Source organism: Tetrao urogallus (assembly GCF_951394365.1).
Source record: "Tetrao urogallus genome assembly, chromosome: 4".
Taxonomy (NCBI): Eukaryota; Metazoa; Chordata; class Aves; order Galliformes; family Phasianidae; genus Tetrao; species Tetrao urogallus.
In genome coordinates, this window is record NC_136817.1 from 23455703 (window position 1) to 23475870 (window position 20168).

Here is a 20168-nt window from a genome sequence, read left to right on the forward strand (position 1 = left end):
TTGGCCTCAGAAAGAAGCATTTGTTGCACTTTTTTTGTACCAACTGTTGGTTATGTGGGGATGCAGGCTACAAAAGTATGAGTCAAACTAAATTAGTCTTAATCTCCATTCTGTACAATATAGTTCCTTCCTAGAATAACAGAACAGTTGAAGTTGGCAAGATCTTTGGGTGACTCTGCTCCAACCTCTGCTTCAGCAGGGCCACCCAGAGTAGCTGATCCAGGCCTATGTCTACGTGGCTTTGGAAGATCTCTCATTTGTAAGACATCTGTCTTATAAATGAATTATCATCTGTAAAGTAGTTTATGGGGTGTCACTGAGTAGATAGGTATGAAACAGACATACATACATGCAGGTATTCATTGTAGGTAAGATGGGACAGTTTGCACTTGTGTTAAATCTATCATTATATGATAGATTTGGAAAGATATAGGGGAAGGAAAATTATCATAATATTCAATCTACTTAACAGTGACAATGGGATTATACAATAGTGTCTGCACAGCTGAATACAGCAACACAAATGCTACCCTCCATTTATTCTGTGAAATTGTTGTCATATCTTACCATAAATATTCAGGACTTCAGACTTCCATACATCATAAGAAAAAGAACAGCTGGTAGCTTGCAGTGTACTGTGATGACAGCTTTGAATATGCAATGAATAAACTGCTGAGGCAGTATTTCTGGGGAGCAAGTCAACTGAAAGACATACCCCTTCTGTAGACAATTGGCCTGCCACATATTTTAAGATACTGTTCCTAGACACTCAAAAATATGCCATGGGCACTGGAGATACAGTATTTTGCAAAACCTATGTGATCATGTTAGAAGTTGGGCACAAAGTCATCAAATTAGGGGAGAAGTTTCGTAACCGCCTTGTTAAAATAGATGTCAATAAAACACAAGGAGACAGTGATGTACAGAAATATTCAATGTAAAAAACTCAGTGTATTTTAAAATCATTTAAAAATCATTTTAACATATTTATTTAAACAGTTAAGCATATAAAAGTTCCTCCTTTTAAATTCTTTCTTGAAAAATTTAGTGATGTCAGTCTTACCTGCATTCATCCCAGTTACATCATGTTTCTCTATTCACAATATAAAAATTGTCTTTCAGTTTGTCAGCTGAAGCAGCCTTTCAGCTCACACTTTGTCATTTGTTTTATTAACCTCTCTCACTTTGTAGCCTTTTGATCAACTCCTCTTCTTCATTTTTTTAGGCATCCACTTTATTTCTCATTAGTGTCCATATCTCTGTCTCTTACTTCACACATATATAAGATTTTAATTTTCAGTTGTTTTGGACCTTTTTATTACTTAGAAGTAGTGTCACATCTGTGGCTCCACAAGGTCTGCACTGATGCCTGATACCAGCTGACATGTAGCTAGGCTTTTCTGTTCAGTAGTGCAACAATCTTTAATAAGTCTGGATTGTATAGGAGATGTGTAGTGTAATACCCTGTTGTTCGGGTGCAATACTATCCCTGATCAAACTTCAGCAGTTCCAGGTAGGTAACTTCTCTTAGTCCTTTTCAAAGTGCCCCAGAACACAGCAGCATCTCAACTAAGCAATGATCAATACACAATATAAAGTTTTCTGTATGTTGAATAGTGGATGATGCAAAACTGTGTTCACCTACTGACATTTGACACAAAATATGTGTCATATATTGGTCACCTTCTAGTCTGAGTGTCAGCATACCAACTGGAATGCTTCATCTAGTACAGGTGGTTTCCAGGTGCATTCATTTCTTGTCAAAGCTCCTGTTCCTTTTCACATTAGTGAATTATTTAGGTTCACTGTATATATCACTCTAGCAATGTAATGATTCCAAGCCTTCTCATGTGGTTCATTCATTTATTTGCAATATACTACATTTGTTTCTAATGCAAATCCTTGCTCCTTTTAAGTCCGTGTCGTTTTTCCTCTTACCTTGAAAATTCATGGATGAATCTCTTTTCTTTCCTCTGCGTGTAAATTTTGAGACATCAGAAAATTCTTCACTGGCTACAGCTAAGCTACAGTAGTGATTTTTCTAGTATGCTTTTTAAATCCGTATGCTATCTTTTCATGTTAAGCATTTGGCTGACTTCTCAGTGCATTTTCTTTTTGTGATAAATAACTATTTGTGCTAAGAAAAATCAAACCCAGTTTTTGTCCAAGCACACCCATCGGTGCTGAGAAAATAGACGTATCTTGGGCCATTTTTGGATCAGCTGACTACTACTTGCAGTACTGTTTATCCCGTGAGTTTGTGAGTACTTCTCCTGTGGAGGGTTTTTACAGCTATTTGAAAATTTAACAGCCTTAGCCTTTCCAGCTTTTTTGATGTTTTGGGAGTCCTTGTCCCTTGAAGTCTTTGACTAGAATTCTTTTACAGCTCCCCAGCATAATTATTCACATAATATTATGCTACAGTAGCTCAAGTCTGATTATTTAAGTGGCTGAGTAGGATGTTTCATGAAAAATGTCTTCTATAAGCATAGCTTTGTACTTGACATTTCTACTCATATGTAAAAGCCATTAAACAAGACAGTAATTCTTCTCTTCGGGCTCAGTGCAGTTATCATCTGTGTGAGTAATCCTATTGACTACATAAGGACTTTCCATATCTGTCAAGATTGTAGGACTGGATTCCTGTCTTCCTATTTTGGAGACAATTTAAGCCCTGCTCAGCAGTAGCTGCTTGTGTCACGGAGCAGAATACATATCCTGTGCTAAGTGGTCAGGTCCACACAGCTTATTGCTCATCCCTCTCCACTGAAAACCAGAAACCCATCCTGTTTTGTCCTCCTCATCACTTTTCCTGCAAATCAATGAATGTCAGAACATACTGTGAATAAAAATTAATAAAACAACACAATGTGATATATATTTTTTCTTAAGTGAATGCAAGAAATATGAGTTTGCTGCTATTCCAGTCACTTGCTTGGTTGTTTCACTAGCTGTAATAAAGGTTCAGAACTGTAATGAACTATTATGTAAGTAACAGGGAGCTTCTTTACTCGGTATTACCCTTGGAAAGTATCATTTGTAAGTATCTGCCAATTGTCTTGCTATTTGAAGTCTCTGGGCTTTTTTTTGGTCTTCAGTCTGATTCACCTGAGGGGACTGCCATCTCTGTAAGCCATTCACTGTGTCAAGAGAAATGCTCGTGGAAGTTAATAAATGTAAGAGAATTACAGAAAACCTGCATTTCCTCTGTGATTTCTGGGACTTCATTTCTTCTGCCCGTAAAGATTAAGGTTTTAGTATTTACCATGCAAGTCCATCTTTATAAAAGGACATCTTGTTTTGATTATTTAGAACCTGGAGTCACAAAGGCTACCTTGTAATTAGATATATGTTGGTAGAAATGGAAAATGTATTGTAGTAGTCAGAATCTCCAGGGGAAGGTTTCTTATAAAAAGTCTATTGAATTTATTCATATGTGAAAAGAACAGTCAATATCTGAGATATGCAATGTCAATAAAAGTGAAATGTATTAACATACAGTCTATGTTACAGAGCATGGCCCTGCCAGTTAGAATATTTCAGCTTTGTTTCACAAAGCTACTGTGTGCTTTTAAAAACATAATCTCTAAAGGAAAATACAATTGATCTCTTAAAAACAGAACTCCCAGTCATAAGAATGAATAGTTTAATAAAAGGTGTAAGATAAGGTTTATATATATATATATGTTTTAGATTGCATATTAGAAATGAAAGGTGAAATATGTGTAATGTTTTTCATCACTGTGAATGTGGATGAGAGGATTGTTTTATGACATTCGTGCTTGTGGGGATTCTCTGTCATCCCAGTAGTGGCAAAATCTACCCAGCTGTCTGTTTGCTATTTTGGTTTGGATAAAAGATAGCATTTTAAAAAGTGATAAGGTAGAAAATATATGGCAGAGCATTATTCCATTAACTCGATACCCTGTTAATAAACATCTAGCTTACTGAAGTACTTATCTGCACTAGCTTACTACCAAATCCTAGATCAGTGGCAAATAGTGGAATTTTTATTTGCCAATTCTTCAGGGTTTGTATTATCTGCTTCTATTGCCACTAACAAACCACCAATAATAATTCAGAAAGAAAATGCCTCCTGGGGAGATATGTATCCCTTAGGGGCTGTAGTGCTACACATAGCATAATATCCAGTTTCACATCTATTCTCTGATGAGAAAGTTCCACCAGAAGCTTTCTACTTGCTGACGACACGTTAGTAGAAATGTGTTCCTTTCATTGCCTAGCTCTAAAACTTCCAAGTCATGTATTGACACAAATTGGTGGAACAGTTGGATTGAACTTTCTTCAGTTTGTTACCTCCTTCCTATTCAGTGTAGATCTCTTTGTATTCCTGTTTAAGGAATCAGTGAACAACATCAAAATCCCAAGTGCTGTCAATGTGTTTACTTCATTAGAAATATCACTGTCTCATAGTGAAAAAAAATCACACTTATAAATTTTAAATGTGCCTTCTATGAATATTTGCTAACACTAACTTTAAACATCTCACTTGTTTTCTATACTGTTTGTGGAAAAGGATGAGTTAAAGTAATTCAAGTGAGTTTGAAATGTTTATTCATAGAATGATGGTAAATTACCGCTGTGAGCCAAATTTTAGGAGTTTCAGATGCTCCTGTGGAAAAAAGCAGATGTTTAACTCCCAGCAGTAGCTCTGTAGCTATTTACTTTTGTCTTTTTCTACCCTGCACCTGTGAGACTGAAATGAATTGAAGAGTTTTGCTCACATTCAAATGCGAGTTGTTTCACATTTTGTACAAGGACTTCATTAAACACATTTGCAAAGTCTCTTTCTTTCGCTGTGGATCTATTCAGTGATTAACAGAATTTGTTTATAGAAAGGGAATTTTTAGAAGGCTGTCTACCACGCCTTACATAGCTGTTCCTATCACACTGCCTGTTTCTCAAAGAGGGTCAATAAAGGTACATGTTGTTTGCAATAAAGGTAACTGTGAACATGCCTGCGTTCACTTGCACATGCACACAGTCCTAATATCTTCATTATTGTTTTTCCATGTACATTGCCAATCTTTCCCATTTTTCAAGCACAGCATGATGATTCCTGTCATCCACTGTTTGTTTCACTTGCTCTTCAGGTCTCCTGTGATGGCTGGAGGTCTATTTGCCGTTAACCGGAAGTGGTTTTGGGAGCTGGGAGGCTACGATCCAGGATTAGAAATATGGGGAGGAGAGCAGTATGAAATCTCCTTTAAGGTAAGACATCATGTCTTATGTAATACTTATGTACTATGTAATACTTCTTTACTTGTTAGGTTTTGTGCCTCTGGATTTTCATTTCTTTATGCTTTATGGTCCTGGTAAGTTCACTAATACTTAATTTTGTGTTTTAACTACAAAGAATTTAGTACAGTTCTTTTTCTTTAGGAATTTCCCCAAATTTCAAACAGAACCATGCCATAAACGTGTGCTTCAAAAACTATACAAAAATCACTGAGTGCAGTTTTCTCCAAGTGGTAGAAGTTTACTGCCATCGTGAAGCTTTACTTTGTCCCTTGTATCAAGTCTTCTCTACTTACCTTCCATCAGACATTGCACCTACTGAACTCCATCATGTTGAGGGTAGGCCCTTATAGGGTCAGCTCATGGAAAGAAAAAAAGAAAGTCATAGGAAGGAGAACCCTTTTCAACACAATCACTAGATCACCTTAGTTCTTATGAGCTGTTATTGACAGGCTGGGTTTTCAAAATCAGTTGATTTTTTTAATTGTGTTTGGATAGTTAAATTGATAAAATTGTAATGTCAGAGTTTTCAAGTGCTGAGGTTATGTACAACCAGCAATCTTACATCCTCTATGTGGACATGTGTATTCAAATCAGTTGTTTGGCTTTTACATGCTGAGTTCAAAGTCACTACCTTTTGTTACCTTTTACATGTCAGACAGGTATTTCCATTAGTTTAATGAGGTCTACATGCATAATTTTGAAAATTCATTTTCTTTTGTTCCAGTTTACCCAAAATTAAGAACTTTACCTAATGCAAATGTTTTCAATTAGCTAATACAATTTCGTTATATAAATGAATTGAGTCAAACATGTATGGATAGAGTTTGGATTTTTAATCAGAATTTACATTAAGCTTCAGGATCTTTCCATCCTGCTTCCAAACTCCTAGAGCGTAAAGCTCAGTAAATAAATTTAGTATGTCAATCATACTAAAGCATATCGTACATATTGCTCCATCTGAATTTCTGCAGTGATTAAAACAACAGAGCTACTGCCATTCTATTGAATGAAACATACACCATGATCCTACACTGGACTCCCAGACTGTATTATGAGAGTTATCAAAACTAGAAACATTGTTTGTATTAACTACTCTCTAAATCATTTTTACACACAGCAAAATAAAATTGGAAGGCAAGGGAAATCCAATAGTTAGAAATCATGTTTAGAATATATCAATTTACATTCTATCCAGATAAGTCATTTCAAAGTCAAATGTAAGTATTCATTTGCAGCTGTAACAAGAGTTTCTGACAGGTCACCTAAGATTTTATTATCCTATTCCATATATTCTTTATATTTGTCATCACAAAGAATAAAATTGTAATGCAGTCCAGTCTTTGTATAGAAACCATGGTAACAGCACTAGAAACTGAGATACTGGAGTACCCCAGTATGTTTTGCTCAAGCAATAGATTTTTTCTGTAGCCAGCTGTGTCACACTGGGTCTCATTTCAGTCATATCTTCTGAATCATCTCATTAGTACACACTAACCTTAGCATCCCTGTCTTTTTAATTAATATTAAAAAAGAAGAAAGAGAGGGATTGCCTAATAGAAACAGCTTTATACTGGAAGAACTCAACCTATGCAAGCTTCAGAAAGAAAGACTTGTTTTGTTTGGAATGACAGAAAATGGAAGAAAAATCAATAGGACAGGAGAGAGAGATGGGACAGACTTTTTTGTTAGACCAGAATCATCAGTATCAGCTTGGGTTGGTGCATCAACAATTTCTACATCAAGAGCTACATATTCAGTCATCTTGAAACATTTTGAAGTGACAACAAATTATTCAGTTTAATTTACTATTCTATTTACAAACTTGAGAGATTGATGGACTTGCCATCTCTGTTATTCATAAAGTCAGTGAAGAAAACAGATTACCAGCCTGTGTGAGACCTTTACTCGAGTGCATGGGATACTATATCTTAGAGTCCTTAGGACAACCAGTGGTATGGTTTGTGGAAGTGTTGTATTGTGAGTGCTTTGCGTCCATACCATTATTTAGTATTAATGCTGTTTTGTTTGGCAAATAATTATTTGGAGCACAGTGCTGCAATAAACTCTCACCAGAATATCTATAAACACCAGTTCCCAGTCATTTCTTCAATTCAATTAGATCTTAAGTATTCTGTGAAAATGTTTTTTCCATTAAAAGCTGCAGAAAGAAGCCAACTAGAATGTCCCATAACTATACAAAGTTCATCTTCAAAGAACTATTTCAGGCTGGTCTTTAAACTCGGTGATGGACTTGGTGTTCCTTTCATGTTCTTCACATCATCTAGTTTTTAACTTTCAGATTATTTTTTATGAAAGTTGCTACATAACTGTAAACAAGCAAATGACCCAGCTACTATAAATGGATACCTTACGTGATAATATGACCTTCCCTGTGTCAGACTTGGGATCCTTTTGATTAATTCAAATACAGTGACATAATTATGAGAGAGAGCATGACAGAGAGAGCTGTCACAGACTCTCTAGAAGGAAGCAGTGTCTGGTTCACACTGAACTAACAGCCTATGCCAGCTTCATGAAGTTCAACACAGACAAGTGCGAGGTCCTGCACCTGGATCAAGGCCATCCCAAGCACAAATACAGGCTAGGTGGAGAATTGAGAGCAGCCCTGTGGAGAAGGATTTGAGGGTATCAGTTGATGAAAGACTCAACATGAGCCAGCAATGTGCTCTTACATCGTAGAAGGCCAACCGTATCCTGAGTTACATCAAGAGAAACGTGACTAACCAGTCGGGGGATTCTGTCCCTCTATTCAGATCTTGTGAGACCCCAGCTGGAGTACTGCATCCAGTTTTGGAGCCTCCGACACAGGAAGGACATCAAGCTGTTGGAGAGGGTCCAGAGGAGGGCCACAAAGATGATCAGAGGGGTGGAGCACCTACACTCTAAGGATGGGCTGAGAGAGCTGGAGCTCTTCAGCCTGGAGAAGTAAAGGCTTCAGGGGGATCTTATAGCAGCCTTTCAGTACTTAAAGAGGGCCCACAAGAAAGCTTTGGAGGGGCTTTTTAGAAGGGCGTGTAGCAACAGGATGAGGAGAAATTGATTTAAACTTGAAGAGAGTAGATTTACCCTAGTTATAAGGAAGAAATTATTTACTTGAGGGTGTTGAGACATTGGAACAAGTTGCCCAGAGTTGTTGTGGTTGCCCCCTCTCTGGAAGCATTCAAGACCAGGCTGGATGGGGCTTTGAGCAACCTGATCTAGTGGGAGATGTCTTTGCCTGTAGCAGGGTGTAAACCCACATACCAAAGGGAAAAGATTACTTGATATTAAGATCATATTCAGGAAAGGCATCTTCGCACCCAAAGATCTCTGTGTTACTGTACCATGGTTATCCAAAGTCACCCCACAATCTAAATGAGAGAAGTGTTGGCTACAAAGCAGGTGTGTAGCTGTGAGTGCAGAGTATGGGCTTGGACAGCTGGAGAAGTTGGATGTTTGAGAAATGCATAATGGCTACATCAGTGCTAGTATCAGGACTCAGTTAAATAGTCCTCAATTAAATGGCCTCAAGTCCTTCAATCTAAGGCTTCATCCACTTCTTCATCGCAATCTTACTATCAGCTACTCTGCTATGTGAATCGAAGGCTGGTGCAAGAGTCATCAGGCACATGCTAACGCCGGCAAACCATATGGCTTTATGAATTTAAGATGCTAAGGCAGAGATTGAAGACTGGTTAAAAAAAACGTATAGTAAAATTATAACAGGACAAGTGGTTGAACGGGGAGTCAGACTGCAGTTCATGACACAAAGAGGTTGAAACACATTTAGGAAAGGTTCTCCCTCTTGGAGGGACAGTGTCTGTTTTGATGTTTCTTACTGGCTGTTTCATTGGATGTGACCTGGGATAAGGCACGAGGATTCAATGCAGAGCAGTCCTAACCAAAAGTCTTTTTCTGTGGGGGAAGTTGCATTATCTCACTACACATGGACAGAAGGTTGAGAAAAAATTTGGTTTTGTGTGTTCTCTAAAAGAACAAAAGATTCTACACAGAGTGAATCTACACTGAAGCTAAATTTACAGCACAGTAATTCATTAAGTTTCTCCAAAATACAGTAAGCCTCCAAATGTTTCTGTGATATTTGAATCTATGCAGTAGCATGAAAGGAAACTTCCCCAAACTTTAAACAAACTTCTATTCCAGGTGCTGAGTTGTTAAGAGCACAGCTTTCTGTTTTGTTCTGCTTAACAAAAAGGCTGCTTATTAAGTTTGCCTGACCTTTATTTCCTCAGGGAAACCAATGTATTTCTGTCTTGTTCTTGCCTAGTAACATTACTGTGGAGGACAGCAGCAATTGTAGAACTGGGTGCTGCATTGATGGACTGCTGTTTCCAAATCAGAGCATTCATGCACAAATCCATGGATGGTGAAGCAGTCACAACCTGTGTCTCAAAATATGACCCCTTCATTAAAAAGTTTCTTAGATTAATTTTTGCAAAAGAAATAATGTGCAGTATTTTAATTTTTTTTTTGGCAGCATAACCTCAGGATCAATTTTTTAATTAAAAAGATGTATGGTGTCTTGCTGATGATACTGTTCAGGGTATGCTTAACTTGAGAAAACTGTCAAAGCACTGGAACTGACCTGATGAATAGTTTCCTTTCTCATTAACCAGGGAAGTCACTATTTAGGAAATCCTAAATTTAAATCTGTTAGAAAGGCACAGTTTATTTAGTAATTTCCAAAATATATTGAGTGGTGAAAGATATTCATTTCCTGTGTTTGCTGAAGATCCTTTATGCTAGACATTCTTTAGGCATACACATAAATCATACCTTAACAGAAATGCTCATGCTGATACCCTTACCTCTTTGAAGCCAGTCACCTATCTCTAAGGTTTTATCCTTATGCATGCTGACGTATCCTCCAGATTCTATTTATCCCTTTTTTTTTTTTTTTTTCCAACACACACCTCCAAGTTTATTAATCCCTTTCTTTACTATCATTGCTGTTACTTCCCTTCACTGCTGACAACCTTGGGGGGAGGCAGTAAGTAGGGCAGCATTACCACTTGTCAATGCAGTTATAACCAATACAGACTCAGTATTCAAAAGGTGCTGGTGATGGCTGTTGAAATATCCATGGTCATCAGTTTCCAATGTACACAGTACTGTTTTAATATCACTGGCATGAAATCCCACTGCACCGCAAGTAAATGGTTTTGCTGTTTCTGACCTTGCTGGCCACATATCTGAAGTCATTGTTCCCATTTTTCAATCTTTTCTTGCATTTAGTTGGACATTCTTGTTACATTGAAAAAATCATAATAAAATATTCTTCCTTCTCCTTTTCTACTGCTGCCAAATCTCGTCTCTTGGCTTATATTTCAGGAAGAATGTCTGCAACATCCCATAATGTTTTGTATTGTTATTTTCTACACCTTTTTCAGCCTCCCTGTGGTAGTACATTTCTCCTGGTCTTAGTCTCTCTTTCTTGCTTAGTGCTCATAGCACCAAGCTGACAGCATTGCACGGCATACTTTATATTCCTTCCAGTTTATCTTTATCTTCCACCAGTTTACTGTTTTGTGTTTTTTTTTCCTATAATTTCAGTGTCTCTTGTCATTGTCTGTCTTATTACTGACTCTCAGCAGCAGCAGTATATTTCTCAATTAGTTTTGAAGCCTGATCCAAAACCCATTCAGTCCCTCCTCAATCTTTTACTTAATTTGTTATATGTTTACGTTCCTGTTCCCAGCAAATACATCCTCCACTGCTCCAATATCATGCGTCTCTTACTGCGGTAATTATGATTACAGCATAGCATATGGATTGGAATCTTGTTCTCTTGTGCACTGTATTTACATTTTACAGATAGACTCTCAAGCTGGATAGATAAGGCAAAGAGGGAGAGAGCAGGCAGCATTCATTATGAGGATGAAGTAATATGAAAAGAGGGTGATTCACCCCAAAGTCCTATAACAGCTGTATAATGGAACCAGAAAAATGTTGTGGCAATACCTAAGCTGCAGTCGGGACCTAAACCACACAACCATAACTTAATCTCTTTCAAAGCTTTGCATTAATTCTTGCCTCTTGCTTTCAACCATCCCCATAAAGTGTTTTGCAACATTATCTGGGAAAGAGCTACATAAAGACAAGTCATGATATAGTATATAGATGACACATAAACTACTCTTATTTTGATCTTTCCAAGCTGAAATTGCACTGTTTTGGTTTCATTTTTGTTTTTTATACCTCAGACATGGAGCAGATTCATTGTTTTTGTAAGGAGGAGGCATTAGCGATCTTGAGAGTTTCATTGCTTGCTTCTTAGATAAACAGAGGCATCAGTATTGTGATATCATTTTACCAAATGTCCCACACCAACTGAATTCCTTTCATGGTATGCTGAAGAACTGCAATATTTAACACAGAAGCCATTCTCCGATTTCCTGTATTCAGTGCAGGTGACATAAAAATGCACATTTTAAAGACAGGGTTGCCAAAATTGATCTTCCCAAGAAAATATAAAAAACGCCTTTAAAACCATTCTGAAGCTGAAAGATAAACAGGAACAGCTGCTAAATGTCCTTCAAGGCAGCCCAAGATTCATTTCAATTACCCTACACAGAGCACCTCAGGTGCAGCACAGCATTTTCAAGTTTTATGTCTATCAAATATAAACCTAACACAAAGTGTTTTTTCCTCCCACTTGTTATTGCCTCAGCATACCTTACAGGGCTTTTTTCTGAATCTTTTTCTTCTTTTCCTTTTTTATTTTCTCCTTTTTTTTTTTTTTTTTTTTTTTTTGCTTTAACTGATACCCAATGCAGTGCATGTCTACCTCTGCTCTCACTGGCCAAGTAGTTAAATTAACATTGGCCTACATATGTATATGTGTGTGTATATATGCTACTTTATACTACTCTCTTGGGTGTTTTTTTTTTTTGCATTTGTTCTTTGTTCTGTGGCTGACCTCCCTCTGAGTCAAACTTCTGTGCTGTCTCCTCTTCAGTGACTTAGAAACCTTGCTTAATAACTTCAGTGTCTTGTCTAGCCTTCAAAATTATGTTTTCATTTAAAAAAACAGCAATGAATAGTCAGTATATGCCTGCACTTTCATCAGTGTATTGGTTTATTTCAAGACAGCCACAGAGATTTCCACCAGAAGATCCCAAAAGAAATAATGTACAAATGAAGTATTGACAGAAAGATGAATAATGTATTTTTTAATAATTGGCATTACCCACCTGATTTTAACATTCTCATGTTTATAACTTTTAATATGAGCATTGTGAGGTAGGTGACATGGGCTTAGGCGGATGAAGATTTGACGATTTCAGTGTTTTCTTTAAGAAGTATGTTTTACAAAATACTTTCAAAAAACAAAAGGTCATGTCAACATGGCATAGCAAGGCTGCTCTGGGCTGCAACGAGTTCTTCTGGCACAGATGCAGAGCATTCCTTTGGGTCTCCATTTCCAACCCATCAGAAGAACTGTGCTCACGCTTAATTCCATCAACATACATGTTTCCATTTGACAGAGTGATATCCAGTACAGCTGCCTGTATAACCCTGTGCTGCCAATCTGCACAGTGTGTCTGCCCATCTGACATGCTGCCATGCACCAGAAGCAGCAGCATGGCACTCCTTGCCCTGGAAGGACAGGCTGCTGGGAGCTGTTAAGCTCCCAGGTAACTCACAGCTGTACCCAACTGCACAGTGAGGTCTCTGGATCTGCAGGACAAGCCCAGGATCTTCCCCCACCTCTGCCAGTTTCAAGCCTTCCTTACTTCCTCCCCTAGCGTACTTAAGTTTGTCCAGCAGTCTGCTGCAAAGCGTCAAATGATTACCAGGTCTCAGCTGGATGTCAGGGCTGCCAGCTGACAGACTACAAGGGCCAATACCCAAATGACCCATAAGATGTAGCTTCCTAAAATGCTTTGCAGCTCAAGCCCCCATGCTAAAACCCCTGCTTTTTCCATTCACAGCATGAGTAGCACAGTCAGTCTCAGGAGCTGAATTCCCAATTGCTACTTTCGGCAATTGCTTTCAGTTACACTCAAGCACCAAGTTATCCCATAGTGCAGTGCTTAGCATATGCGTGTTCAGATTACTAAAATTTCATTATAAGCTCGCAACCACACAGCCAGGACCACACAGATGTAGTGCAGGCAAGCACAGTGAAAGAGGCCAAACTCCTGTCCATTTTTGCTGTTGCTTTAAGTGAATGAAATTAATCATGTATTTTTTCCTGTGATTTCAGTAAGCCAGCAGCTACAGCCAGTTAGCAGGTAGGGAGGAGAGGGAGGATATAGAATGTAAGGTTAAAAAGTATAGATGTACATTGTCCTCTTCAGGCCTCACAGAAAACATCAAACATTCATAATCACATCATAATATCTGATACCTTTTGTTAGGGATCTGATCACTGTTGTTTTAATGGGAAGCGTATCAACTTCCTGATGAATTCCTTACTGCATGTAAGTCATTCACTGGTAAGATATGCCATCATCTGTCTGTTGTGCTTTAGCCTAGGTCACAAATTTGCTTCATCTCACTCCAGAATGCTTCGAATACAGATAAAATCATATGTAATACATGGACCTGAATTCTCATCTCAACGAATGCGAATGTTTCATGACACATCTTTACATGCACCTACATAAAGAAGCACTTAAAGGACAAGCCTTCTCTCTCTCAGCTTGTATGTGGTTTTCTTTTAAACAGGGTGGGAAGGGGCTCATGGAATTTTTGTTTCCAGTGTGCTCCCCTGAAGCTCAGGGTCCTGATGCTGTTTTTTTCTCCAGATCACAAATTCCACCAGGCCACAATCACAAAAGCCCAGGCTGCCTTCAATCTTAACGTCGTTAATGGTCTCCTCTGCATTGGTGAGCATGAGATCCAATACGACTTCAGCTTGGGTTGATCTGTCTAATACCTGGAGCAGGAATTTATTCGTCAACAGGCACCAGGAATGTCCTGGATAAATAACATCAAATAACTCTTGATAAGGACAAGCCAACCGGGGACCAACAGTTGCAAGCCCTTGCATGGACAGAGGGCCAAGGCTTGCAGCTGGTTTGATTATTCTGCAAGGAGGAGAAAATCCCCCAGAGACAGTCCTGGGTTTTGACATCCCTCGGGAGGAACCTGGGGGTCTCAGAGAGCTGGCCAGCAGAGTTGGAGAGTGTGGGGAAAGCCTGCAGGACTTCCTCCTGCAGCCTAAGAATGATGGAGTCATAGAATCATTAAGGCTGGAAAAGACCTCTGAGATCATCAAGTCCTACTATCAGAGAGAAACATGAACTTTTATTGAATAAATCTTCTTGCTGTACATGCCTGGGGCTGCATGCCATGGCCAGAGTGACCTGATGGGGCCCATGGGAAGATGTGGCCAAGGCCCTGGTGACTGGTGCGAAACACCGATGCCAAGCACACAAGATGCAAAGAATGGAATGGGCAGTGACACTGGGAAAAGCCCAGAAAGTTGTGAAACTAGTGCTGGTGCTGGAGTACGTGCTGCAGGTGAGGACGGCTGATTGTGATGAGCCAACAATGGATTGTGACACTGCTATGGGATGGGCAGTGATGCCCCCAAGTGAAGGTCAAATAAAGGTGATGCCCAACAGCTTGGCCAAGCTGTGGTTTGAGGCATCTCCAGGCAACGGATTGTGACTCCATAGTCCACAGATGCTTTAATGTGGGCGTAGCAGCTCAGCCCGGCAGTTCGTGCCTGGCCTCCAACCGAGCGTGTGTGCGAGGACTGGAGTGTGGACAGGGTGAACTTTGGTGCTGGTACGTGCTCTGGGTGCTGCTAGCGCAGCTCTCAGAAGCCGTTTCAGAGCCGCTTTTTTTTTACCCCGACCCTGCTGGGAGCAGGCGGACGGGACATCCCGGAGAGGCGCGTGCAGCAGCATAGGTAGGCGGCACAGGGACTGGCATCGAGGGGGGGTGAATTCTGAGAGATCCTTGCCAGGCCGATATGTGACTAATGTCTCTTGTCCTCTTCCAGTGTGACACCTGCTGCTGTAGCGTCAGTGCTGGGGAGTGTGTTACCATCTTCCTCTCCCCCGAGCCCACCATAACTGGTGGAAGCATGGAGGCAGCATTAGACACCCGCTGCCCTGTGTGCCTGGAGAACTGGGACAGCGCGGCGTACACCATGCCGTGCTGCCACCAGTTTTGCTTCCCCTGCATACAGCGGTGGACAAGCACCAGGCCCCAGTGTCCGCTTTGCAAACAGGACGTGCGATCCATCATCCACTCTGTGCGAGCGGACAACGACTATGAGGAGCTGGTGCTCAGACCAGCTGCAGTGGCAGCCACTGCCAGACAGAGCCCCGCAGGACGCCGCGCAGCCCGGCCATGGCCTGCAGTGTCCACGCGTCCTGTGGGTGGCCTGTCCCCTGCCACCTGGGCTTCCGTCTTCCAGGAGCACCCGGTCCTGCTGCGACCCCTGCACTCCTGGCTGCGACGGAAGCTGCGCCGCATCCTGGGCACCGAGGGGCCACATGCAAATACAGTGGCATACAGTGTCATCTGGGCTGTGCTCCTTGTCGGCCTGGCAGAAGAGATCCTGGTAGAAATGCTGGAACCTGACCTGCAGGGCCACGCAATGATCTTTGTAAGGTACTTCATCGCCTTCGCTGTGCAGAGGTGCGCCAGGGAGGCTCATCACTTGCTGGGCCTCAACATCGCTCCAGCTGCTGGGGCACAAGCCGTTGCATCAGAGCCCAGAGCTGCCCCAGGAGAGGAGGCTCCTGTCCCTAGCCCAGCATCCTCCAGCAGCCCTGCCGGCTCCAGCTCCAACGGGGACGAAATGCTGGGCAGGACAGGAGAACAGCTCAGTGGGCGTCCCAGCCGCCCACATTCCAATCCTGTGAATGTCACCATGGAACAGGCAGCGCCCCGTGAGGAGCCAGAAGAGGTTGCAGGGCCCTCTGGCACCAGCCCACCTGAGGGGACCCGGCGAGCCCCAAAGAGGAAGGCCAGCAACTCCCAGCCTTCGGCATCACCAAAGAAGAGGCCACCTCGCCGGCAGGATTAGAGCAGTGATGGAGCTGAAGAGACTGGGGCCGGGCAGCAGCTGGGACGTACACCGGCCCCAATGGACCCTTGCCATCAGTGTCCAATTCCACCATTGAAATAAAGTAGAACAAAAGACTGCAAAAAAAAAACCCAAAAAAAGTGTTAGTATTGCTAATAGCAAAGCACAGCGGTTGTTGCTTCCCCATCCTTGACAGTTTTTTCCCTTTTTCCTATTGCCACGCCACTGGTGCATTCCAGACAGGAACCCCACGGGCTTCAGAGAAGGAAAGTGCAAATTTCTGCACCTGGGGAGGGGCACCCCCAGAGCACGCTACAGCTGGGTTAGCCAACTGCAGCAGAGCTAGGAGTCCTGCTGGACACCAGGCTGAACCAGCAAGGAGCCCAGGTTGTCTTGGTGAATGGTGTCCTGGGCTGCATGAGGCCGGATGCTGCCAGCAGGTGAAGGGTGGTTATCATGCCCCTCTGCTCAGCTCTGAGGAGGCCACAGCTGGAGCTTTGGGCCCAGAACTGGGCTCCCCACCACAAGGGAGACCAGGTGTTGTTCATTTTGCATGTCCGTAGCCCTGGGAGTACAAACTGTCCCTATCCCGCCTTGATGGGCTTGGTGGAATGTGGTGTAATTGGAGGGCTGGAGGGCTCGGTAGGGGAGCAGGGCTTGTCCCCAGCCTTGGGGAGGAGCCCATCCTCCACCCACGTGTGACATGCCCTCCATCACCTGCATCACAGGCTGCGCACAGCCTCCGCGTTATTGTATGGGGTGTTTTTAAATCAAAATGTGACACTTCCCCTGTGACATGGGTCGTCCGTTCCTGACTGCTGAGAGTTTCAGGACCATGCTGTGGTCGGGGCATTCCCAGACCCTGGGCAGGGTGAGGATTTGTGGGTCAGTTTCTGGGAGTCGTGCAAGGCTGGAGATGTTTCCTCAGCCCCTCCAGGTACCAAAATCCCCGAGTTCCATGGTACTGTGACTCTTATGCCTTATCACCTTGTACCATGCCCTGTTCCAGCTTTGCATAGATTCTGCTCCATCCCTGCAGGGTGCTAGGAACCACTTCTGAGGGCTGAGTTCACCTGGGACCAGTGCAGAGTCCTCCCCTCCTCCTCCACTGAGAAGGTACAATGCCAGCACCAAGACAGCTTGGTAGCACTCAGCTGGGTAGCCACTTCCTGGAAATGGAACTGGGCTTCTGGTGGACATGGAGATGGCAGCAGTGCGCTTAAGGCCATCTCCAGGTTGCCAGCTCAGAGTGGGTTTTGTACAGTCTCCACTGTAGCAAAGGCCGTGCCTGGCCCGGCAAGCCTCTGCTTTGCAGCACGTCTTTGGCTCCAGAAGACAGATTCTGAATTTCTGCCTCCTTTGCTCTCCCTTAAGACATTGCAGATCATAGAATAATGGAATCACAGAATGGCCTAGGTTGAAAAGGCCCTCATATACTTGGTTAAATAATCACGCTAGGTGAAGTGTTGTGAAGAGTTCTTTGCTCGCTGCCCCTCAGCACGCAAATAAGCTTTTGTGTTGTGAAGAACTTGCAGCTCCCATCATTTTTGTGGGTTTGTGGGTTTTGTGCTTGCTCTAACCTGAAGCATCACACATATCCTCCAGATGGCCCCATTTATTTCTGAGTTATATGTATTAATTACAAAACGAAGTGACATGCTCTTCTTTCTCTTTCTGCATGATCTTGATCATACGTTAATTGGTTTTGTTTATTTTTCCTTATAAATTGGAGAACACCTTAACAATGGAGCTTTATGTTCACTGTTCAATATGAAAGATGGGTATTTTGATATTTTCTTCTTCTGATTGATGGCTTGTTTGAACTCTCTTGTCCTCCTTTTGAAATTTTGGTCCTGTATGTTTTAAACAGCTGACTTAATAATATCCTGCTGGTTTTTCAGGAGGATCATTGATATAGTAAATGTTTTATACTTTTATTTTGAACATACTCTGCTTTTGTGAGGTGAGATACCAGGTACCAAAGAACCTTATTATCTAATCCCAGCATTGGGCATGCATTAAGGCCACCACTGTGAGTACAGGAAAAGTCAGTACAGAATGATGTGTAGTTTTCACATATCCCACGAATTAAAATGCCATGTTTTGCTCCATGTGTCTTCTAGGTGTGGATGTGTGGAGGTGGCATGTTCGATGTTCCATGCTCTAGAGTTGGGCATATCTACAGGAAGTATGTCCCTTATAAAGTTCCTTCTGGCACCAGCCTAGCACGTGTGAGTAATTGGGTTTTGCTGTTTTTCATTTTCATTTATAATCGCTTTCTTCATTTCCTGTGAACTGGTTTCCACACCTAACAGTAAGCCATTAAAATGTGAAACGAATGTTGCTTTATTTTTCTGAAATGAGATGTGCAATTGCTGCAGTTATGCTGCCTTGCAGAGATAAAATTGCAAAGAGCAAAATGAAAGCTTAAAATTGTAGGGCTGGACATTTCAGCGCAGAACTGTGTTTCATAGCAATTCAAAAGAACCTAAGAATAACCTAAGGCTTATGCTTCTTGAATAGCACAGTGTTGTCAGGCATAGCAGGACCAATTTGAAAGCACGTTTTCTTATCTGTCAGCAGAGCAGGCAGAATCTTGCATAAGGAATATTTTCTGAGGGAAAAGAACTGAGCAACAATGATTTGAGCGACTGTCTAATTATTGTATAAAACCTGGTTATGGGATGCTGCCAGCTTGGAGCCATGTGAGTGAGAAATTAGGAGTCCTCTAGATATTTCTCAGACTACCATCCATATCCATGGGGAACTTTTTGCTCAAGAGAAAATGTTCTGTAACTTTCTGGAGATGTTCACAGGATGTCAAAAGATGGGAGACAAAGGCCACAGATGTATCTTCCAGGCAGATACTAGTATTTATTCATGCTTAAATTTAATCTTTTCTATTTTAGAGGATTTTTTTTTAAATGGCATTAATATTAAAGTCTGTATATTGCCATAGGATAATATTTTATGAATCCTTTGATTCATAAAATTCAAATTCAAAAAATTCAAAAAAGGATTCATCCTTATGAATCCTTTTTTTCTGAATAATGAAAATGTGGTAAAAATGAAAGAATATGTTTCTTTTAAAGGGGAGATATTCTTAGTTTCAGCAGCATGGAACAAGTCTGGCTGTGATAACTCTGGAGACAGGAATGAGGCCTTCTATACTCCCTGCCTGACAGCTGCCTAGAGAGAGAAAAAATTGCCTGAAAAGAATGCCCATGTAAATAGCAAGGCACAGTAATGGGATTAGTGGTTGTGGCAGTGTTGGTGACAAGGGGATTGATTAAGTTGAGAGGTTCAGATCTTCCCCTAAGCTAAGCACGTGTATTCTCAAAGTGTTCTTATTCAGATTTCTGCACTGGTTGATATAAACTGCTTTGTTATTGTATCCCCTGGTGAAATCACACTTAACTTGATATTAGAAGTCCAAGTTTCATTCTTTCTTTTCCCCTGCTACAGAACAAAGTATCCCATAAGAGAATATGCTGTCTTGTGCATTACCTGTAGCAGTCAAATTCAGTCATTTCTGTTTGTACTTACTAGCATCTCAAACAGTTCAACATCACCTTTCATGGTGGCACTGTGAATACTTGCAGCCAACGGGTAGCCACAGCCTGCAGTCTCCCTTTTTTTCTATCCATATGCATGTGTGTGTATGTATACGCATGTAATGTATTTATATTTTTGTACCATATATTTATTTTCACCTTCTAATGAAACATCCGTGAAATACTGACACCCTAAAATACCAGATATAAAGTTAAATACCTGCACATGCTCTGCCCTGTCTTGTGAAAAAAGATGTAGTAGCGTGTTGATGAGATGGACCTTATCCATCCTATTCAAGAAATAGTTGCATCTGTGTTAGAATCTGAAATATGATGAT

The 20168-nt window shown here is 41.2% G+C and overlaps 1 protein-coding gene across 1 annotated transcript in view; it reads left to right on the forward strand.

Moving 5' to 3' along the window:
- The window catches only part of GALNTL6 (polypeptide N-acetylgalactosaminyltransferase like 6), a gene marked incomplete at both ends in the record, with an annotated part of 424708 nt that overhangs the window by 371891 nt on the left and 32649 nt on the right, over positions 1–20168 (forward strand). The window contains 2 exons of the mRNA XM_079534806.1: positions 5115–5232; positions 18400–18507. Coding sequence (XP_079390932.1) covers positions 5115–5232; positions 18400–18507 — 226 coding nt within the window. The remainder of the gene's footprint in view (positions 1–5114; positions 5233–18399; positions 18508–20168) is intronic.